This window comes from Nanorana parkeri, unplaced genomic scaffold (genome assembly GCF_000935625.1).
Source record: "Nanorana parkeri isolate BGI_ZX_2015 unplaced genomic scaffold, ASM93562v1 scaffold1083, whole genome shotgun sequence".
Lineage (NCBI taxonomy): Eukaryota > Metazoa > Chordata > Amphibia > Anura > Dicroglossidae > Nanorana > Nanorana parkeri.
In genome coordinates, this window is record NW_017307351.1 from 426,491 (window position 1) to 451,530 (window position 25,040).

General features: G+C 39.9%; 1 protein-coding gene across 1 annotated transcript; it reads right to left on the reverse strand.

Annotated features, from left to right (window-relative positions):
- Positions 1 to 15,008: 15,008 nt before the first annotated feature.
- CTGF (connective tissue growth factor) lies at positions 15,009 to 17,907 on the reverse strand. The gene is made up of 5 exons (XM_018567684.1): positions 17,647 to 17,907; positions 17,168 to 17,387; positions 16,644 to 16,895; positions 16,155 to 16,366; positions 15,009 to 15,737 (listed from the first exon to the last, which is right to left on the reverse strand). The coding sequence occupies exons 1-5, from the start codon at positions 17,695 to 17,697 to the stop codon at positions 15,441 to 15,443; spliced, it is 1,032 nt and encodes a 343-aa protein (XP_018423186.1). The 5' UTR covers positions 17,698 to 17,907; the 3' UTR covers positions 15,009 to 15,440.
- Between the last annotated feature and the right edge of the window lie 7,133 nt (positions 17,908 to 25,040).

A 25,040-nucleotide genomic window follows, 5' to 3' on the forward strand; every position in this document is an offset into this window, starting at 1 on the left:
ACTGAAAATTTGGACTAGGGCATATGACAGAACTGCCATTATATTCTGTGGCAGTGCCTAATGCATGTACAAGTTTAATTGTAGGCCTGAAAAAATACAACGTGGGGTTACAGTGGTGCTGGAATCTGTAGATACTTGCAAGCCTGTGATCAGAATGGCATGGAAGAATAAGAGGTACAGAACACTGCCAAAGTGCTCTTATATGTTAGGCCTCATGCACACAGGCAGAAAACACTGCTTTAAAAGCATTTTTTTTTCTATATGTCTCAATGCAGCTCTATTTCAGCCAATGTGTCTATGCATATATGGTTGTCAACATATAAATGTGTGTAAATGCATGCATATGCTTGTAAATTCATTCTAGTGGTTAGAATAAATGAATATTCTAGCCAATAAAATGAGTTGACAAACATACATATGGTTCTAAACATCATACATGCGTAAACATGCATAAGCGCAAGTGAAGAAGAAGAAACAACATAGTCAATTAAATCTATTCAGAAAATCTTGCAACAGGCAACATCTGCAGCATTCTTTTCCTTCTGTTTACCTCTTTGCCACCAGCCAAATGTATAGCTTTGTTTTGTTTGACCGGAATGTTACATAGCAACCTTCACATCAAGAACATGATGTGTTAATAAATCATGTACTGTTCCTAGCTATCCAGCGAAGAAAACAAATTCCTTATGCTAGGAGAAATAATATGAAAAAAGAACATTAGATTGGATTGAAGTTAAAAAGGGGCTCCAGGGGGTAAATATGTCTAAACAACAAGGCTGTGTGAAGTCATATGTGTTCCTAGTATTTACGTGGTTTTTCTAACAGCCCTAACTTCATGCTCGGTTTGCTGATTAGTATCTGCATGGAGTGCGTTCCACATGAACTAGGTCAATCACAGATTAAAGAATCTGGGACACTTAAGTGACGTATTTATTGCTAAAACCTGAATACTTAATGAATAAAATGGGTTGATACTAAAAGATAATTGACAGCACTGGGTACCTTTGCTAAGCAAACCCAGTTATATTGGAAGGATGCTCACTTTGCATAGTGGATAAAATGAAGCTGTGTTCACTTTGAATACCCAACCCTTTGCATGGGTAATTACAAAAAAATGGATTTTGCCTTACTCATGATTGGATGATGGATGTGAACACAACGTTACTTTATTTACTAAGCTGACCATTATTCTTATAGTGAACCAGTCCTGCATTTTACATTTGCTGAAGTGAGCATGCAGTACAGCTAGCTTTAGATTTCAACAGACACAATGACATAGGGGTCTATTCACAAAGCTACCGAAGGATCTAGCCGTAGCTTCGGCTGATCCTTCGGGTAGCTTCGGCCCCAGAACCCCTTCGGTTCAGGGCTGCTGTATGGGCTATTCACTATAGCCCCCGAAGTTGGCCAAGGGGCTCAGTCGAGCCGAAGGTATATCATTCGGCTTGACTGAGCCCAGTGGAAATTCGCAGCTGGCCGAACGGCCGGCCGACAGCCTACTTCTGACAGCTGGACGGGGCCAGCTGTCATTTCACGGCTGGCTCCGGCCACTTGCAGATAGATCAGCGTCCCTGGTTACCAGGAAACCAGAGACGCCGTTCTATCATTACACTGTGAACCCGTCGGAGCTGCTGTAAATTAACAGCAGCTCTGCCGGGTTCTGTGTGCAATGACACATGGGCATCCCTGGTTACCAGGTAACCAGGGATGCCCATGTGTCATTACGATGAGAGCTTAGGAGAGCCAGCAGTGATATGAAAGCCGACTCTGCTAAGCTCTCATCTTAATGACAGAACACCAGTAACCAGCAGACGCTGTTCTGTCATTAGGATGAGAGCTTAGCAGAGTCGGCTTTCATATCCCTGCCGGTTCCGACAAGCTCTAATTCTAATGACAGCTGGTCCCGGCCAATAGAAAACAGTTTGGCGGAGCTAGCTGTCACTGCTAGCTCCGCCCAATCGCTTTCTATTTTATTTTTTTCTACTTTTTAAACTGTTTTTCTATTCTGCTCAGTACCACAGAGGTACCACCCTTTAAAAATCAGCCGCCTTAGGTTACTAACTCAGCAGGGTGCCCTGGCCACATTGACCAGACACCTGGTCTATTACCCTCAGTACATAATATGATGTGTGGTCCTGCAGTGCTGTAGGTTTTTGAGCTTTAATTAAGCTTGCTACCTTTTCTATGTAAAAATAGCTTATGTTGTCTACCTATGAATGCCACTGGCAAAAAGTCCTCTTATTACTAACTAGATGACAAGTCTAGCTTTAATACAACAATTCAGCATTAGAGTAATTCAAATTATTTGAAGATGTTTAGTTGCATGTTTCACCCTAAATATGTTTAATAATTACTGATTTCCTTTTGTTGTGATGAAACAGAACAAATTGCAGCATTCACCGGCTGGAATTTTTCATGTGGTTGTATCCCTTACTCTTTACCATAAGTAAACATTTGGGAAAGGAACAAACATATTTATATTTGAATCATATTATTGCCAATAAGCATGCACACAATCTTCTCAGAGAGATGATGTCAGATAAAAGAGTATAGTTGCCACTCTCAAGAAAGATGGAAACCGATGGCTCCCCTGTTCTTCAGGGACAATGATGGTCATCTTTCCATAATGCTGTATCTTCTTTGGTTCTAAGTTTGGTTCTAAGATGTTGTTCCGATAGTCAGGAGAGTGACTTTTGTCCCGCTGGGTGAAGATGGATGTTGATATCGATGGGCTTGATTAGGATGGGCTTAAGGAAAAGACTTTATTCGATTGATGGTAGTGGTCGGTTGTGGTGACAATACTGCTTTCCAGATGGTGTTGATGTAATCCGAAGTGTGGGAGAAAGAATGATGGTACACGTAAACTTCGAGCAGTGAATTGTACAACGTGTTATAATGTAGAGACTCACTAAGAAGTTGCAAAAGATGTGATGTCTTCAACGAGGGAAGTGTTGTGCTTGTTCGGATGCTGGAGATGATGTTGACGTATCCATTTGGAAAAATTATCATTTGAGAAGTGGCACTATGTTTTTAGTGCCTCTGTTGTAAACTTTGATGCACTAATTTCTCCACGATGCCTTCAACTAAAGATGTCAGTGGGGATTTGTGAGGATATGGCTTGTTAAGAATATGTAAATACTGTAATGTCCATAGTCTCGGCTCATGAGCACTTAAACATGCTGGCCATTCTGTTTTTTAATGGTTGTGGTACGACAGCGTATTTCTTCCTCTCCTTTTGGAACTGTAATCTGAAATGTGGATATTGTTCAGACATAACTAGCTTTCTAGAAATTACACTGGGCTTCCTGAACATATGAAATCCCCATTTTTGGCTTCTGGGAATACTTAGGGGGTTTTTCACAAAGGATAAAATCTGCAGATAATCTATAGGTGTATGGCCAGCTTTAGTTTACATGGGCTTTACTATTGGAGAATCAGACTAGATTGTATTTAACTACACAAAACCCTATATATATATATAATAATAACATTATTTTCAAGTGACCAAAGAACCTTCTAAAACTCCAAGAATGAAGGTCAAATGTTCATATGGAATACATACAGATTTTGTTTAAATCATTTTTATGAAAAGCTGCACTTACATTGTATAGAGGTAACCGCACTATAAAACATTTGAAGGAAAGTGCAGCAAGACAAAATCATAACACTACCGAGGCGGGTGAGTTAAGTAGGAACTTGAGAGAGCCCCGCCAATACTTTCTAGCTGACAGTACATTATTAAAGCATTTACAATAATACGCCACTACAGCGTTACAAGGAATGCAAGCTAGCTAGCTAGCTAAAGTTTATTATTTCTGGGAGTGTGTCAGAAAGCCAATATCTTTATTAAATCCCTGCCTTTGTAAGTCTAAAGGAACTGGAAGGTGTTCAAATGGTTCACTCCTTTCACTGTGGTTTCAGATCATTAACAGCGGCTCATTTTTTTTAGAGAAAAAGTTTCCTACACTTGTGTCTTTTTATCTTTGCAAGTTGCAACAAATCTATCAAAATTCCATCTGGATAATTTCTCCTTCATTGGGATAAAAGAATTATAATTCAGTTTGTTATGCATCTGGAAATGATGAGGACATTGGGTTGTAGACCATATAAGGAGGTGTATGAATCATACCCAATGTGGATAGGTACGCATATGATACTCAGGAGCTAATAGACAAGCACAGAGTAATTAAAGTGACATTAAAGGATACATTTTTTCCCCTCCCCCAATGTTAATGTCAGCACTTACCTTAAATGATGTCTCTTAATCCGATCTTCTTCTTCTTTCCTGATGTTTTCATCTGTCTCTCTGATCCAGCGCTGACTCCTCTCTGCTTGCTGGCACTTCTGATCCCACGGTGTCTGCAAGCGGGTGCACGCGTCCATAGACTTACCTTGCGTCTCTGCTCATCTCCCGGCCGAGAATCCGAACTGCGCATGCGCCCGCCCCAAGATGCTTTGCGGCCACCCGAACAGTTTCGTTTTCTCGGGCGGGAGCGCGCAGCGAAAACAAGGTAAGTTTAAATCGCTGTTAAAGCGTTTTTTAAAAACTGTTTGTTTAAACTGTTTGCCTATATCTACTGCTTGATAGCGGAGGGTTTAGAAACCCTTTAACAACAGTAAAATCCTTATAATGAATACACATTGCCTCTTTGTTATATACTACTGCTTTGTAGCAGAGTTCCTAGTTTATATGCCTTCCAAGACGTTATCAATGTGGAGTTTAAATGTTCTCGCTATGTTTGCATTTCTTCTACGGTAGGTGTTCTGGATCCCCTCCACAATGTGTAAAATATATTTCCACACTTCTCTTTTTCTACCATTATTTACTTTTTTGAATTATTTCCTTCCAAGTCTTCTGGTGCAGCCAGAGGTGCTACATAACATACTGACAGATGATCCACAGCCTACCCAGGTACCAAGATCATTTTCTGGTTGTATTAGAGAAGCATGGTAATGGTAACAAGTAGTTTCTGAACTGTGCTCTGCTTTAATGCTGGCACAGTTCAGAAACTACTTGTTACCATTACCATTTAGTCCACTAAATCACTTTGACTCCCTGAACAACTCTTGTACAGTTAAAAGGCTGCTTCTTCATTTATTTTTGGTGGAATTTTTTTTTTTTGCATAGACTCCCAAGAACCTCTACTCATACCCCCCCAAAAAAAAAAAAATAAAGCCTCATCTCTTCAGGGTTTAAGCTGCCAGACTTGAGGAGAACCAAGATGGCAGTGCAGGACCTAGCCTGTGGCAGCAGACCAGTGAATCACAGCACGACAACGCTGTATTCACTGTGTAAAACTGGTAAAAGGGGTTACAAAAAGCAGGGAGGGTGAGGTTCCTATTTAAATTTAGTTTGCTACCACTTACCCTCCCCAAGGTATAAACATTAAATTGTAAGTTAGCTCAGGAGCAGGGACTGGAAAGTGGACAATAGAGCACAGAAGACAGAACAGGAAGTAAGAAGAAATCTCTCCTAAACACCCTCTTAGATGATTGTCGCTGTAACAAATGTAGCCAGTGGAAGATTTGCCCCCTTTTCCTGTACGGTTGACGACTCAGTAGTTGCTTTCAGTCACCTAAAACATTGCACCTAAACTAAGCCATAACACTATTTTATGTGCATAGTCACCTTGTCCTGCACAATGAGCCATTTTTTGAAAGCACGTAGACCCATTCTAAAAACACTGAGATGCTGGTTATTAATTTCCTCCCCAAAGTATATACTTACCTTATCAATTTTGGTGGCTCTTTCGTTCAACTTTAAAGGATCTGTAATAATAGATGCTCCTAGCAGGATTAGAGCATTAGGTTTTTCTCCATCAGAAAATGATCCCATTCATAGCTAAATTAGTCTGCTTTCTGAGTGTCATACCTGAGAAGAGGACAAGCAATGAGTTTCTAGGAGCCGTGCTAGGTTTTGAGAATCCATGCTATTGTTGAGGAAAGGGGTTGATAGACTATATAAGTTTTCTTGCTGCTGGGGGATTAATTTGCCTTCTGCATCAAATCACAAGAGGAAGTTGTTTTCCATTGCCCAATAAAATATGTATTACAGTTTAATATATCATCTGGCCATAGGATCAATTAAAACATAATAATAAAAAAGCTTTTCATCAACAGCTGATTACTATTGGGGACAAGTATGTAATTTCAGTAAGCTACGATTATATAAGTACGTTTTCATTTTAAGGTTTAGTAGCATTTTCAAATGAGCAGTGCTTTGGTAATACCAACTCTTTTTCCAGACCGTTTTACTGCCCTTTTAAAGTTTGGAATCGTTTACCCAAATATTTGTAAATATTATAAAAAAAATAAAATGAATGCTTTGTGTGACATTGAATTAAGCATTCAGAAATATTCAGAAGCACCATAAACATCCCTTCTTTGGTCAGAGTGACAAATGTGATAGGTGACGATGTCATTATAATTAATGCCAACGTGGCATCAATATTTTGCTGGTTACCAGGGAAAATGTTATGCTAGACCTCGGTGAGGTAAGACGACATTTTGTTGCAGAAAGAGCCCACATACAAGTCATGTGATCACAGCTGCATGGGGAACGTCAGATATGCTCCTCTGAAAGAAGCAAAATATTTGTGATATTCAAAATTGTTCCAGCGGTAAACAGTGGAAATACTGCTCAGCTTAAAATAAGCTTTTCCACAGTTTATATTGACAGGTATATACAGAGTCAGGTGAAATTTGAGTGAGGAGAGATGTAAGGAGAAGTAGGGATGAAATAAAGGTGATGCTAGATGGAATACAGGCCATGGGATGGGTAATGACAGATAATCAAAACTTTTATCTTAAAAACAAATTACTAATATAATGTGCTGAGTTCTGTAAAATACAGAAAGCAAACAAAACAATACAACCTTGATCAGGTTATATAATATATATTGGTTGAAAAGCCAAATAAGCCAAGTTCTTAGGGGCAAAATCTTATGGATAAGACAGTTTGACCAAGTTTGTTATCTCCCCTTTGCTAAGTATGGTGATGGCATGCGGTAACTCAGAATAACCAGTCATATTTAACCTTTTATCAGTGTGGATCATACATAAAATAACAAATATTAAATGCTTGCTATAACTCACTGAGCTTTAGACATTGTTCTCTGTTTTACTAAGTAACTTTAAATACATTGTATTGCCAAAAGTATTGGGACACCCCTTCAAATCATTGGATTCAGGTGTTCCAATCACCTCCAAGGCGACAGGTGTATACAATCAAGGACCTAGGCATGTAGATTGCTTCTACAAACGTTTGTGAAAGAATGGGTCGCTCTCAGGAGCTCAGTGAATTCAAGCGTGGTACCGTGATAGGTTGCCACCTGTGCAATAAGTCTATCCGCAAAATTTCCTACTACTATTACCTGCTACTAAATATTCCACGGTCAACTGTTAGTTGTATTATATCAAAGTGGAAGCAACTGGGAACAACAGCAACTCAGCCACGAAGTGATAGGCCATGCAAAATGACAGAGCGGGGTCAGCGCATGCTAAAACGCACAGTGTGCAGAAGTCGCCAACTTCAGAGTCAGTAGCTACAGACCTCAAAACTTCGGCCTTCAGATTGGCACAACAACAGTGCATAGAGAGCTTCATGGAATGGGTTTCCATGGCCAAGCAGCTGCATCCAAGCCTTACATCACCAAGTGCATTGCAAAGCGTCAGATGCAGTGGTGTAAAGCATGCTGCCACTGGACTCTAGAGAAGTGAAGATGTGTTCTCTGGAGTGACAAGTCATGCTTCTCCGTCTGGCAATCCAATGGATGTTTCTGGGTTTGGCGGTTGCCAGGAAAACGGTACTTGCCTGACTGCATTGTGCCAAGTGTAAAGTTTGGTGCAGGGGGGATTATGGTGTGGGGTTGGGCTTGGCCCCTTAGTTCCCGTAAAGGGAACTCCTAAGGCATCAGCATACCAAGACATTTTGGACAATTTCATGCTCCCAACTTTGTGGAAGCAGTTTGGGGATGGCCCATTCCTGTTCCAACATAACTGCGCACATCAGTAGCTGACCTCACAAATGCGCTTCTGGAAGAATGGTCAAACATTCCCATAGACACACTCCTAAACCTTGTGGACAGCCTTCCCAGAAGAGTTGAAGCTGTTATAGTGGCAAAGGGTGGGCCAACTCAATATTGAACCGTACGAACTAAGACTGGAATGCCATTAAAGTTCATGTGTGTGTAAAGGCAGGTGTCCCAATATTTTTGGCAATATAGTGTATGTTACTGTATAATTCCCCCCTTAGAGGTTAAATTGATAGCCAGACATACAGATGGACTGAGCTACTCTGCACACGTAAAGAGACAATGTCGCCAGACCATTCATGCAACAAAAATCTTGCCAATAAACGCCTCCCTTGTGTAGACATCTAGAAGTTCTGAGACTGCTGCTTGGTGTCACCATCTTGAATGTGATGCAAGCCCCAGCAAATTCAGAGTTGTCACTCTATTACCATACCATAGTATTCCCCTACGCTCCTCCCCTGGCAACTACATCATAAAGATCATAAAGGAAGAAGAGGAGATGCTGGGCCAGCACACACAGTAAGTAGACATTCCCAACAAGTGGAGAGGGCTTTGCGGTACAAGGAGGGAGAAGGCTGTGCTAGGGAACTGACTCAGTTCGAAGGAACTTGTCAGTGAATAACAAATTATTTATGCAAAGAAAAAGCACTGCAAGTAAACCAATAAATACTTGATGTTTCTGTGCGTTTACCTGCAATTTCTTAAGTCGGTGACAGGGTTTCTTTAACACATTCTCATCTTTGCTTATTCTGACAAGGCCCTCCTTTTTCTCAGTATGAAATAACTGATCAACTCTGGATAAGGATAAAAGTGATCTCCCTTAAAGTTTGGAGCCTCATAATTTTTGCTCTGTGTAAGAATTTCTGTGAAGCAGCCTGATATAGTGGATGGGAAGGCCACAGCATAGTGTATGAGGGTGTTGGGTCCTGTGCTGCATATTAGCCTATTGGAATGAGAATTTTAAAGTTTTTAAATCCTAGCACTTAATAATTTCCTTAGTTCCTTGGGGTGATTGAATGAGAACAGGGGCGTTGGTTTCAATACAGATGAACCAGATGTAAGGGTAAACTCCCAAATGGTTTCTATACATACCCCATGATGAGATGCAGTAAAAAGTAGATACATTTTGTAGGCTTCCACATCAGCCATCTATATGATTCAGGTCAGGTATGTAACTCTTAGAATGGCATGATGACTTGTAGAGGCTTTCTTGTATCTTCATTCATATGTATACTATTATTGTCTGAATGGTCAAAGGCAATACAAATTAGTGGCTCTTGCTAAATATTTGAAACTAGTATAAGCTACAACCAATATTGAATTCCTGTGTCTTAAGTTTGCACAATATAGTCAGTACATTCTTTTCAACCTATAACCTGGACAACCTGTACTGCTGATTTCTTACTTTCCTTCTGATATATATATATATATATTCAACTGGAAGTGGCAGAGGTAACCACAATTCATGATATGGGGACACCCAGGGACAGTCCAAGCAGGTTTGTCCTGCACTTTTAACTTTTATTTAGAGAAGCCATAACAAACACAGTTTTAATGCAGGAGGGCTTTGTGCAGCAAGTTCATAGCATAAAGCTAACAAAACATCTGAATAGACCCTAACTAGACTAAGGTCAGTTTCTGATGAACAGAATACCCCAAAACAAACATGCAGCACTTGTACTTTTTTAGTGTTCTCTAAGCAGTCAGCTTTTCACCTAGCAGCAGACTCCCTGAGTGAGTGAGTGAGTGAGTGAGTGAGTGAGTGAGAGAACCCCTGGCATAGGTCAGCTTAGATATACAGTATAATAGCCTGTGGGCAGCTGACTAATTAACAAGGCCTGGCTAACTGGTAAAACGGGGACCTAGGTTTTATCTCCCCCAAAGCTCTATAAAGCCTTCAGGCTTTAGGCCCAGAACAGAACTTATTTAGATCCAAAAAAAACAACAAAGTTTGTTTCCTCAATAGTATACACAAACCCTGGAGCACCTCATTATGTCTATGTGGAAAACCTAGGTGATATGTATACATATCCACAATCCTTCCAGTTAGTGCCTCCCAAATATAAGTATCTAAGCTGCCTGTTTTTAACAATTAAAATACCTATGCATGCCCTTATGCTCTTGCAGCATACGTGTACCTATACCCATAGAATTGTGTGCTGATGTAACTGTTCATGTGCACCATATTTGCAGTTGCCAGACTCATGAGTCCAGACTGGATCAGGCTGTGCTCAGACTGTTCTGCCAAGTGCAATGTAAAGATCTGAAAAGCTGCTATTTGGTTCAATTAACTCAATAATCACTGGGTAAGGTGGACTGCATCTAAAGATGAACTCCAGGGACCTGCCTACTTAGTACTTATAAATCCCTCTCCCCATGCTCAACTAAACTTCTGTGAAATTATTCAAAATAATGCCTTACTTTTACTTGAATTGATGATCTTAATTCCAGTGATGTCATCAGACCCTTTGGAAAAATGTGTTCCTCCCACGTACCAGTGGAAGTACATTCTGATGCTTAACATAAGCACTACATTTCCCATGATACCACGGGAATGCGCAACATGGTGGGCGTACAAGCAGGCAACGTTTACAGCTGTTTATTTGTGTCTATGAGGGACATTGTTATACTAAAGAAAGCAGCTATTAGCATAGCATTGATGTGTTCGGGTTGTGACTGGTTGCTGTGCCAATCATACCCACCCACAGAAGGCAGCATGACATAATCACAAGCACTTCTCCCTTTGCAAGCAACAGCTAGGCGGAAACGTGACTGGAAGTGATTTCTCCATAGGGAGAAAACAGCGGCACCCAGTCACACAAACTGGAAGACCGCATACAAAAGAAGAATTGCTTGAGGTGATTGAGTACTACAAAAGGAGACTGTATGAATACAAAAGTTATATTTAGAGTAGCATAGTGTTCAGCAATATACAGAGCTATGCATGTTGTATTTAATTACGTTTGTAATTTGTGTGATGTTCCACATTTCATTGAAGCCTCCTTTGTCTAAAACCCTCTACAAAACTTTGGTCAAGAATACAAATGTAGGCTAATATGCTTGATAAAACTTTTTTGCAGCCAAATTGGGATAACACAGATTTGATATCAGTTACATGTTATCCACATTGCATAACATAAAAAACAATGGATGCTTACATATTACTTGCTCTTTCCTGAAAGAAAGGTTTTTCTGTGAACTGAATTTTCCCCTGGAATGCAAGGGGTGCTTAGCAGGAACAAAGGGTTAAAGATCTAGGAGCATTGTATGTTAATGAGAAGAAGCTCAGAGAGGCCATAGTCTTTCTATGGGACAGACAGAGTTTCCTGTTTAATTGTGGAGAGAAGCTCCAAAGGCCTGCTACACAGACACATGTAAAAGGTAAGAAATAGTTTGCGGTATACAGACACTCCTCTGTATACGATGGGGTTACGCTTCTATAAACCCTTTGTAAAGTGATCGTATTGCAAACCTAAAGAGTTGTAGATACATGAGATATTCAACACTTTGTTATCAAATACAGTAGGCCTTAGCCGAGTTTAAGGTAATTCAGTATATACACAACCCAAGGCGTAACTGTATACAGTATATATATGCTGCTGTTACACAATTGTAAAGTCAAAATATCGTAAACCAAACGACCGTAACCAGAGGAGCATCTGTACTGTGTGAATAGGAACACATAACAAACATATAGAGGGGTTTTCTCAAAATCATATGCAAATGTGGAAATACACTTTAATACTGACTTTTGCAGCCTTGCTTATTATTGTAGGAATCAAAAGGAAATAAAACTCAACAATAATCCAAGTGTCTCTTTGATGATTTATTACCCCCAAAAAACATGGTCAGTGGTGAATCAATCAACATTTCACTTCAACACATGTGCATCATCAGCGGTCACCTAACTATAGCTACGTAATTGTGATTTCTATATTATGAGTTCACTTTAAGTTCCGCTTTAAGCCAGTATTATTTTACATGCTGTATTGTTGTGATTCTAAATACTAAAGCCAGACTCTGGAAAAAAGGATAATTTACACACTGAATTGGGTGTGTAAATTGTTTAAGAACAGTCACATGTCTAATTTGTTTAGTTTTGCACAAAACAAAAGATCCAAATTTTTGTTAAAGTAGCATTCGGATTCGTTTGCATTCGGACCTGTTAGAATTCAGATGCATCCAAATGTCTGAATTTAATGAAATTCATTTGAATATCCATTCAGAACTAAACTAATTTGACATGTCTATTAACCACTGTTGTACCATTCTACACCTTTGGCAGTGACCTTTAGAGTATACTTTGCATGCATATGCTCAGGTGTCCCCAGGAACACATTTGGGCAGGGTGGGCATAGGAGGTCCAAGCCATGGCTAGCATGTGGACCAGACTAAATGGTCAGTAAACTAGCATGGTCCAAAGCTAACTGGGCATAAACAGTGCCAAAGAAAGATAGGAGCATTGTCCAGAGTAAAGGCCATAGTCATTAACAAGGTTAACCAGAAATAAGGCAGAGATTTATCCCTCATTCACACGGGTAACGGCCGACCCATCCAGATCCGTGCTGCGTGCACGGCGGTATCGGGCCGCTCCCGGGAAGGACAGGTGCTGCGTGTGATTACACACAGCAGCCTGCCTTCCCTATGGGAGTACGCGGCCGTATGCCGCCCTACGCTCACCCGACCTGCACGTCCGTATGGGTGCGGGTGTCCATACTTGTACGCTGACAGGATGGACGGCCCCGTACTCCCATAGAGAAGAACAGGCTGCTGCATACAATCACAGGCAGCAGTTTGACCCTACTGCAGCCATACTAATGCTTAAAAAATATAGCACATGTACAGTATATAGCACAGTGTTGTGTTTTGCAAATGTGCTTAGCACTCCACTGCCTTTGGTACTCTGAATTACCAGTTCAAGTGAGTCCCATCACTTAACCTGTTAAAGTCATGACATCTAGCTTGCAAAAGCCTTTTAAAAGTTGCAAGTTCTGCATATAAAAAAACAAAAAACAGCGGTTTAAATTTACCCCGTCTTCGCCGCACGTTCCCATTCGAGAATCCGAAACTGTGTGGACGGCCGCAAAGCATCTTTAATGTTTAATGACTTTAATGTTACTTTAATCTTATAACACAAACTGTTTTTGTACTGGTAATTATTTACATGTCTAATGGAAACATGAAAAAATATTTTGTGCGTATAGTTTATAAATTAAATCATAGGTGGTGCTTGAGGTAAGCTGACACACTGTTAAGTATTTGTGGCTGTAAAGGGGTACATAAAAAAAACGTTGTTCTGTATGAATATTTTGTTTTTGTTTACCAGCTTTTCGGAATCCTCTCAGTAGCAACATGGAAAGAATCTCCTTCCCACAACTCTCCTGACTGTTTGTTTCAGTCTAAGATTTGATTTTTGCAGGAACATCTGTGCTGAAAACGTGGTACTGTGTGTGTATTATACATATAAAGGGGAACCCTAATGCTGGAAATATACACAGTCATTTTCAAGCAATTTACCTGCTAAAATATGATTGAATGAATCAAGGCATCCTGCTAACAGTTTTAATTGTTTCAAGGTTGTGATGGGGCAATTTGGTGATAGGTTGTTGTGATCCAACTGGTAATTTTTGCACCAGAAACTGATTGAAAGTGTTTAAAATAGCCTGAATATTGGCATGGGGTAACCAAAAAAAGTACTTTTGGGGTTTAAAATGCCCCATAGGTTTGTATATCATATTAAAAACAAGATCATGAGCATTTGAAAAACCCATGTGGTTAAGAGGAAAATAGAGAACTACCGTAGGCATGTAGTGTCTGAAGAGAACAAAACCTCTCATGGGCTTTTTATAAACAGAGGTGAAGAGTTAGAACCCCATGTTAGATTGTATTGCTATCTGTGCCCTTACCAGGGAAATTCACCCTCTCTATTTGTCCTAGTGACTATTGTAACTGGCACCTAAAGAGAGAGCAAATCTGTAATTTAGAGTTGTCGCCAGAACAGGATTATAGTTTAAATCTTCCCATGGGCATGCTTGTTCCGGTGACAATTGTTTAAGAGGCTCTTTCCCTAACTTTTGAGATATCTCCTCCTACTTCCTGTTGTGTATAAAGAATTGGAAGTGATGGAAAACATCCCCAATGGCACACAGAGAAAAAAACATTCTGAGAGGGGTTTTAACCATTCTCTACTATATCCAAAAGAAAGAAATGTTTTGGCTTTAGATGCACTTTAATCACTTCTTTTATGTGAAGTGTAGTGATTCTATTACAAGTCATGGAGACATCAAAGACTTTGCCGTTCACTGTGCCACAAACAATGTTTTCCTGTTTTGTGCGCCAAGAGCTGTATGTGAAACCCTTCTATGTTTTTTTCTGAACCCATTTCAACAAAGTCTAGACATCCTGTAGGGATTAAGAAGGAAAACACAGATGGATTGTATAAAAAAATAAAATATTTTATTTTTCATCTAGAAAAGTGCAAACATGTACCTTTTGGTCACACTTCTCAACACATAAAAATGTTGAAAACAAAAGTACAGTCATGATCAAGGTAAAAAAACAACAGATTATTTTAGTGAAAATCATGAACAGTTTCAATATAAACAGCATATAGATATTAAAGCTTAACTGGTACGGAAACCTCCAGTACAAACAATACGTCTTCTAACTGTTTACAGTTTTCACGTAATAATCTATTTCCTACTCTCAACATCTGTTCAGCCGAGTATTAAAAAGTACTTATCAGGGGGTCAACAATATAATAAAAAAACAGGATATCAAAACATTTAAGCATTATAAAAATGAAGAACAGGATCATCAAACAAATTTAAGTTAATTTAGATAACTGTACAAAAATATATATACATTATGTACAATAACTATAAAAAGCAGGAGTACAGCATGCAGTTTAGCATGATGTAAACTTTCCAGTCTTGTAACAAACATAGTTTCCGTTCCATGTTACATTTTTTTTTCCTCAGGGTTTGCTAAAAAAAAATTATGTTGTCCTACAAGGACAACTGTTTAGGTACCATAATTTAGCTGGAATATAAACTCCAGCTGTCACTGAAATGGTGCCATTTCATTGAATACTGTATATAAAGATAGTAAGAGCTATTTTTTCCAGTTGCATTACTGGGTGCAAAATACATCACTTATACTCAGTGCATACTGCCCTATGACAATGAATGTACAGCAACATTACATTGCACCCAGCAGAGCTAGGGAGGCCTGGTTCGTCTTCCTTTCTTCAAACCAATGGCTGGGGTCATTCAACAATCAAGTCTTAAAAAGAAAGACTTTCATTCAAACAGACTTAAATACGTTCTTGTGCTATAACATTATGTTTAGCAATGAGATGCAAAAGTCATTTCAAGTGAAACAGTCTTTTGGGGTGGTTCTCTGGATCTATGCCATATCCCCATACATTTTTCTGTAGTACATGGATTCGAAGATGTCATTGTCTCCAGGGCAATTGTAATGACATGCACATGTCTTGATGAACATCATCTTCTTCTTCATGACCTCACCATCAGGACACTTGAACTCTACTGGGAGGGTGGCGGTTCTATGAGGGGTACAGCAACGACCATCTGTGCAGACCCCACAAAACTTGGCTCTGTAGGTTTTCACACTTGTGCAGCCAGAAAACTCGAACTTGACTGGTTTGGAGATTTTAGGAGTACGGATGCACTTCTTTCCTTTCTGTAGTGAAGAGAAAAGAACCATATGTTAGACACTCTGTTATGCTCAAGGTTAGGTTTTCAACTTTAATGGGCATGGGTAGGGCTGGTGAAATGAAATGAACATAAACTGTATGTTTATATTTGTATTATTTTATATTTATTCTGGTATATATAATAAGGCAGAACAAAGGGCTCTGATGATATGTAAAGTTTAACATTCTTTAACAAGCTGGTTTCAGTATTCAGATCAATGAAAAATGTGATCTGAATGTTTTTTTGGGTTACTATATCTTGCATATTGTATCTTACCCTTTTAAGTAAGCCAGCATAATTACCCTACCACTTACATATAAAAATTGCATTTCTATGAAGGTAGACTATAATACAGTGTTTTAGTAGAGCTGTAAAAGGTGTGTTCTAAAACACTGATATTCACCTTAATGTTTTCCTCAAGGTCGGCTTCACAAGGTCTAACCATACAGAGTCTGCTCTGTTTCTCCAGTCTGCAGTGCTCGTTGTCATTGGTAACCCGTGTAGAGATGCCCATGCCACAGGTCTTTGAGCAAGCACTCCATTCAGTGGTCTGTACCAGACAGTTGGCACGCATCAGAGATGGATCAGGACCGTATGTCTCCTCCATTCTAAAAGCTGTGGAGAAAAAAATACAGCACATAAGATGTCATGATAATAACTCCATAGTATAAGAGTCTTAATAGATAATCTAGCTCAGCCTTATTAGTAAAAATAACAGACTATTATGTCTACAGTTTCTTTTTAGGATGCAGTGCTATAAAGCAGAAATAGCTATTGTAAAGATTTTTTTAGTTTTTTTTATTAGGAGGCTATCTGGTGGTATATTATTTGCTGATAATAGTTAACACATTCTGAATATATTTAAAAATCTGGTATATGAATTACAACTTACCAGGCAGAGCAGGTCCAATGATGGTTTTTTCTGCAGGTTGATCACAGACCCATTCTTCACAGCACTTGCCAGACAGTTTCACCCTTCTTGGGTATGGACAGTCAGGGCTAGGAAGACGGACATCCATGCTGCAGAGTGGCACACAGCCAACGCCTCCATCTAAGCATGTGCATTGGTACTTGCAACTGCTTTGGAAGGACTCCCCACTTCTGTAGACCATGCCTCCAAACACACAAGGGGCACCTTCCCTGGCTAAAATGAAGATAGAACATGATTTAGGATTCAGGTTTAGAGGTAAATAACCATAAAATATATTATCAGCTATATCTATCTGACATTGTCCGAATAGCTTATAATTACATTTATAAATACATATACTATTACTATTGCTTGCTACTGATAAATAGTCTAAAAATGTAATGCTAACTTTAAAATACACACAAATTACATAAGCATTTTAGTCATTCATTTTGCCGCTGCTCTTGCTGACTAAACTAATATAAGGAACTGCTAAGGACACTTACCAGTGCAGACTCCAATTTTCCTGTTGATCCTGGAGCCAAAGTCACAGAACAGTCCTTTGTGTGGGTCGCACATGTCTCTCTCAGTGCAGAGTTCACCCAATTGCTTGGCACACACTTTACAGCATCCACATCCATCCTGGACCAGGCTAACCCCAGGCGCACACTCAGGTACTTTCTGTGGGCACTGACATTCCCCATTGCAATCCTGGGCATCAGATACCTGTAAGGATGAGGAATAGATAGGAGTGAGCAGGCTGCATTTTATATTCTTTGAGCAAGAGAACTATCAAACTATATGAATGTAAAAATCAAAGGTTGCTTTAGCTTCTTACAACTTAATGATACACAAAGTGAATTTAGTGCTAATAACAGAATAACCCATATGTTCCTATTTAAAATGCTTAACTAGAACACTGGTATGTAATCCTACATCACTACAAATTGTAGTCTACATAGAAGCTACTGACAGTTTAACTCACCCAGCAGAGCACAGCCAAGAGGAGTACAGCTGTCACTTTTCCGGAAGACATTGTTCTGTTTTCTTGCAAATCAAAAGAAATTCTTCTGCCGTTCGCTTTCTCTAGATCTCAAGTCGATCTTGTGTAGTTTCTTGAAGTTTTCTCTCAAAGTTAGTTTTTGCGCTTTAATTCAGAGTCTGAAAGCCTCTTTCCTTTGCCCCTGTTTGTTGAGTTTGTTCCTCTCTCAGGTTCTGGAAGAGTTGTTGTGTGAGTCTAGCAGCAAGCTGCTGCTCTTTTATACCCTCCTGGATGCTGAGACTCGCCAATGAGCTGAATGGAGTCCTACACAAGCAGGGACATTCCTCGCATTCCTCTCAACCTTCCTGCCCCATCAACTCACACCGGATTGATCCTGACCCCTTGACATTCCACATTCCTCCTGTCTGAAAAAACTGGCACACTCCACAGCACAAAAAAGGCGCTGTATCCTCACCATCAAATAGGATTTTCTCCTTGCTTTTATATAGTTTCCACTCTATAATTTTATATGAAAAGGAGGTTTCAGCCTTGTTTTTTTTACAGCTAACCTCTGTTCCAGACAGTGTTTTACCGCTTCATGTTACAATAATCATGTTAAAACACCTCATGGCAAAATGTAACCACAATACAAAAATACATTCTTCCTTGTTTCTTAAGCAACCTACACGGAGAGGGAGGGGTGGCTAGAGGAAAGGAATGACATTTAAAAGAAAAAAATTCAAGTGTATTATCTTGTGATGAAAGGGAAAAATGCATTGGAAACTTATGTAACGTTAATGTCATGAAATGTATAGCATGCCTTTTTCATTTGTTTATTATGGATACTGGTATGAACTTGTGAAGCTTAGAGTGAGTGAGCTGTGTTACATCAGTAGCAGCTACAATCCCGAGACACCGATAACCCCTGAATCAGACAAAATCATAATAGGGGACATACCTGTGCTTACCGCATACAGCATAAAGTGTCAGACAGCAGGAAAGCCCAACTAGGAGAATGTGCATGCACATGCGCAGGCCTTACCCATAGACCCATACTTCGCTGGCCACTAGTGTGCAGTGTCTACACTGTGAATCTGTGATAAACCCCCATACTGGATTACAAAGTTACTTATGGGGATCAGAACACTGATACTCACTCTAAGCTGCAAGTAATATAAAGAGCAGGTACAATTGCTGATCTCCACTTTGCTAATTGTTTTAAAGGCTAAGTTCACCTTTCTGATCATGTTTCATGTCACATCCATATTTAGGGTGTAACATGAAACATGTTCAGATTGCAACCTCCCTAACCCACTCCCCCCTTCCCCCCACTTATCTGAATTGCAGGTTTCTTCAACCCGCAGGCTGCCTCTCCTCTGCAGGCTGCTGTTTTTTTTTTTTTTTAAAGTGTTTAAAGTGAACTTTCCCTTTAAGCTAATTGCTAACTGTTTTAAGCTGGTTACTTTGTTTACAATTGGTGACAACTTATGCTGTATGCAGTGAGTGCAGGAAACACCCCATATTGCTATTGTTCATTATGGAATTTATGGAGTAAACACACACAAATATATATATATATATTGTGCCATATTAGCCCCAAAGCAATGAACGTTAATTTTTTATGGAGAAATGCCCCTAATAAAAATGACCCCTCGCACAGCTCACAGGCTCATCTATCTTCTTATACTTAGTTTATAGCATTTTTAAAGCTTTCTTATTGTGGCATATTTCACAACACAAAATAGAGACAACAAAAATAATGACCTAACTTGTCTTCCTCAGTGTAGTCAGCACTCATCTATACATAGACTGGTTGCTGTGAGGTAATGCATGTACATCCACCTGTTGGCAGGCTCTGGTTGCCTGGGTAACCCTGGAAGCTATCCTAGCCTTGCTGTACAGATGTCTCCAGCACACTCAAGGTTATAACTCTCACATAGTTTTCTATAAATAAAATCATGAGTGGGATGTGTGTGAGGAGGAGAATACAAGTGCACATAGCCGGTAGCTTTCCTAATATCTGTTAATAGGTATGATGTCATCCAGCAGCCAGTGTAATAAGATCATGCTGGGATGTCCCTCTTAGGTAGCTGCAGGCCATTGATTGATAATTAGCTTTTCCCTGGCAGAAGGACATAGAGGGAGGAACACTAAATTTATACTTTCATTCTCTTAGTACACAGAACCTGAATGATAAAGCAAACAACAGATCAATGTATGTTTTATTTAAAATTGACAGATATCAAAACAATAAAACCAGTAAAAAAATTAAGTGTTTTAAAAAGGAGGATGTTACCAGCGGAAGTGAAATTGCTTATACAGAGTCACTATCGAAAATTGACACAAAGGTGTTAACAGTGGTACTTAGGCAAAGAATTCTAAACCTGCTCTCCTAAATTCCTTTGTTATTGCAGCATGAACTTGGACAAGAAAAAAGTGTGTGTGTGTATATATATATATGTATATCTACTCCCTAAATTTTCATATAGAGACAGGAAAACACCCAACAGTTTATCCTTAATTCCATACACTCATGTTTACTGGAGGAAATACAGAATTGGTATACAAAGCAGAAATGTAGCTGTCAGGGGCTGTTGTCATGCCTTTTCCCCCAGTGACATTCACTGTTCACACATATTTGTGGTATGGAAGTGATATATGCAGAAGTGTATTTAGGTGCTTCATGCCTTGTTTATTCATTTGTCTGTTGACCTCAGCCATAATGCATTGTTTCCATTCCAACCAACTGCTGATGACTTGGTTTCTTCCTGCTCACATGTACCATGTACAGTCTACTGCCCTTTATAGACATGACAGTGATGGTGGTGACTATGAATGGGGTTTGAGTCATAGTGCATGTGGGTTGGCTCCAAGTTTAATGTCCCAAGGTAAAAGGTTCATTCATACTTGACACTGGACACCTTGTTTGATTTGGCCATTTTACACTGGACCGTTAAATTACTATATACTATTAGTATAAGCACCAGGGCTGTCCCTATAATGATGCAACCTGATGCTATTGCTGCACAATGTTTTCAGCAGAGGAGCACCAAAACCGAAACTAAAAAATTGGTCAGGCCAAAACCGAAACCAAAAATTATAATTTTTTCTAACCTTTTTAAAAACCTTTTTTAAAATATTTTATTTTAATTTTTTTTTTTTTTTACTTTACTGTTAGGGGCTTTGGGGAAATATCAGGGGTCTAAACAGAGCTGGACAGGATGCCGAGGTGGGCTGGGAGGGCTGATTCACTCAACCACCACACTGCCCCACCTCAGGTGGCAAAAAGGGTAAGGATGACACTGTGTGAGCAGGAGGAGGCGGGGCCCGGCAGTGGAGGAGTCTGACAGTGAATCGGGGTTGACCGGTAAGGGGTGTTCCGGGGTGTGACCAGCCCACCTGAGACTCTGCAGAGCCTACCATAGAGAGCCTATGGTGGGCCCTGCAGGGTCACTCTCTGGAGGGTTGTGTGGGATCTCAGGGGGCTCTGCAAGAGGCGTAACTAGAAATCACAGGGCCGCATACAAAATTTTGTTATGGGGTCCTGTGATTTCTAGTTACACCCCTGTATATACAGTATGTATATGGGAAATGTTGAGTAAAGCTTTCAGTTCTGTAAAATAGAATGCCTTCAGTTCTTCTATTTCTGAAGATGTCATGTACAGTAATTACGCTCATAGAGAATTAACCCAACATTCTTTGCGCAGACTTTAGCAATTAGAAAAACAGACAATTATGCTGGGATAGACATTTAATAGCCTTCTGTAAAGGATTACCCGTTTCATTTGTATGAAGTTATTTTAGGGTGTGTTCACAGTAATGCAATGCTGAAACCATATAAGGAACACAAGGTTATATTGAAACAGGGTTCAAGATGTTGTTTGTGGGGGACATTAAAGAGTTAAGGACTTGTGTTCCTGACTTTCATACAGGTGTTTACATAAAGAATTCCTTCACAAGCACATATTTTTTTCTGGTAAAATAAGGAATTTAGTTCAGTTGGCAGCACATGTATATTTACACAAATATATACAGTAAGCTTACATCTGCTTCAATTGCAGCAGTTAGTTGAGTCGGGTCTTGTAAATTGTACAGGTGGAGATCTTACTGCATTCCTTCCCTTTAAGTTTTTTTTTTTTTCCTGCGTTTTCAAAGTCATTTGATCAGGTATCAGACATACTGTACCGAAAAACTGGACAAACTACAGGAAAGTGGCTAGACTAGAAGTGTTTGTGTACTTAAAGAAGGAATCTTGCACATTTTCAGCTTTCAGTCACAGACATTTTCTTATTAGAGCAATTGAAGGTCTGTGCCAGCCCTCAAAACGGAAATCAAAAGCTCCCAGAGAAACATACCCAAGGAATGCAAGACTTTGGCCAAAAGCTGTACGCAATGCACAGACGGAGGAAGTCTGGCCCTATATGGAGATTTGCACAGTGTGCTATTTATCTCTATGATAGCCCAGACACTTGCTGAACCAGGGACTATTTCTAGCTGGTTTATGCTTTTCACAATGTCTAGAAAGAAACTGGGTATTTTGTTCCAGTGAGCTGTTTTTTTTTTTTATTCACCTTACTGAAAAAGTAAAGTGGAAAACGTAGGACATCAGTAACATCCAAGTATAATAGCTCAATGTGCCTAAAATAAACCTTCCCTGAGAGAAATCCACAGGCTGCCATTGCTGACTTTCTGAAGATGTTAGCTGCCTGACTATTACACTGATCAACTGGCTTCAATACCTTAAAGTTGAACTACGGGCACATACATTTTAATTTAAATATAATCCTCAATAGCTGCAACAGATGTAAATCCATGTTGTGTGCACCAAATGCCCCACCTACTACAAGCTGAATGCAGAAAATTACAGGAGGGGGGCATACACAAGACCAGTCACCCTGCACATGAAGAGAGAGCAGAGCTGTGGGAGGGACCCAGCGTGCCCACCCAGGCTGAGTGTAGAAAACTACAGGAGGGGACAAATGCAAGACCAGTCACCCTGAACATGAAGAGAGAGCAGATCTGTGGGAGGAACTCAGCAGGCCCCATCTACTACATGCTGAATGCAGAAAATTACAGGAGGGGGGCCTACACAAGACCAGTCAAGACATAAACAAATTAACATTTTTTTTTCTTGTTCAGCCCATGGGTTAAAAAAGAGAAATGTACACATGTATAGCTAGCTTAAAGAAGAACTCCAAGTTTTTATACTACTAATCCTTGTAGTGGGCTACCTCTGAACTGCAAGGGTTAAGTGCTTTTCTCTAAGGGCCAGAATAAAGCAGATATACTCACCTGATCATCAGTCAGCCATCACCTCTCTTCCTCGTCATCATAGTATGTTCCTCGTCATCCTCACGTCTAATGCAAGTGATGACGGTCCTTAGACCGCCGGAGCCCGAAGAAGCAGCTTTGGTGACAGTCTAGCAGCTCAGCAGGATCACGGATCAGGTGAGTATATCTGCTTTATTTGAGTCCCCAAGAAAAAAAATGAGCATTTACCCTAGCAGTGTGGGGGTAGCCCCACTGCAAGGGTTAGTTTTTTTAAAATCCTGGAGTACCTCTAACTCTTTTTGTTGATTGCAAAGCTGTAGTTGTGACTCTGCAGGGGGGCATGTCAGACCACTGTTCCCAGATCACTCAGAATGCAGCAGCTTTTCACTTAGGCCCCTGGCTCCGCTAGGGAGATTTGTTGGTCTTTTTTTTTCTAAATTACAATTTTTTTAAGGGATATCTATCAGGAGAGACACATGGTGGTGGCCCTTCCTAAACTCTCCATCCAAAAATGCTAGTTGCCAAGCCGTCACTCTGACGCTCTGGCTTCGATACTTTGAGACACTAATACCCTCATGCAAATGCGGTCTTCTGACTTTTCTCTGACTTTCTTTTTTTTGGTCAGTGGCTTGAAAGATTGAAGACAGAGGGTCAGCATAACAGTCAGGTGACTCGTATTTTCCGAACGTCAGCAATGATAGCCCTCGTATTTCTGAAATAACATGTTTACTTAAAGTGACATTAAACCCTCAGATTTTTTAACATAAAACAATACTGTAATGTGTGCCTTACTGTAATCCATGGTTGTTTCCCTTCTCTTTGCTGCTCTTCCTTTTAAATCCTCATGTCTTCTCATGCTAGTGGAGAACTTCCCTTTGCAGCTGAGTGCTTCTTCCTGTAGTGCTGGCTCAGGTTGAAAACCTACACACAGACACCATGTAGCCATTCCAGAGACAAGGCAGTCTGTTGCAAAACAGAAGTTCTGTCCAGCATGAGAACAGATACAGATTTAAAAGGAAGAGCAGCAAAGAGAAGGCAAACTACCTTGGATTACATTAAGGCACACATTACAGTATTGTTTTATGTTAAAAAATCTGAGGGTTTAATGTCACTTTAAGGTTGTAAATACTATATCATCTCACTGGAGATCATTGTGTGTGAATTTGGACAGTGCTGTGGACATTGTGAGCAATATGCAAATAAACAGTGATAGTAATTATGACGTACAGTTCCCATGGTTTGGTCTGAGTTCAGCCTTGTTAACATAGGAAAAATAAACAGAACTCCTCTATTCAAATAATCAGTCACGTTGGTGGGAAACATTGCTGTCAGTGAAAAGATATTTACCAGTATTCGTCAGTAAGAATTTGTTTGGTCAACCGAACTTTAACAAATATACAAACTTAGCATTATTTTACTGTTATTTCCTAAATATATTTAATGAAGGCCATATTTGTGTATTGCTATTTTAACATGTCACAATATAAGAGATTTGATGGCATCTAGTGTTCTCACCCATACAAGGTTAGGGGTTACAGGATGCATGTCTAACAGGAAGGAAACTGGGTTTTCAGTTTCCTCTGGCACTTGTAAATACTGGATTGGGTCCTGGAGCCCTGGGGGTTTGTAGAGTATTGGATTGGCCTGGGTTCACATTTTGCATACAACCAGCACCCTCATAGGGTAGGTGCGCACAACCTTTATGAGTACTGGCAACAGTTTGGTGCTTTTCCCTGGAGAACAACTTCTGCGAGGCATAGAGAGATGTGGACAGACATGCATATTTGCAGGCTTGATGAACAGGTCCTTTGATCAAACCATCATCTGATGGGAGGGAGTATGGGTCACTCACTCTGGAACACTGTGAGAGACAACCTGTAAAGCCCAAGCTGGGCAACTCTGGAGGTTGAGGTGTTGTGTTATACTGTGCAATGCTGATGAAACCATTGTGTGTGAACATCATGATGTAAGGAACCTTTTTTTTGAATAAAATTGGAACTGGAGTTCATGAAAAGCGCTATATTGTGACTAAATTATAGTTGTGACCAAATGTACAATTTTGGTCTCGTTGCAGTTTTTTTTCAGTGTCACCTGTTGCCTTGATGTAGGGGTCTCTCTGAGGACCC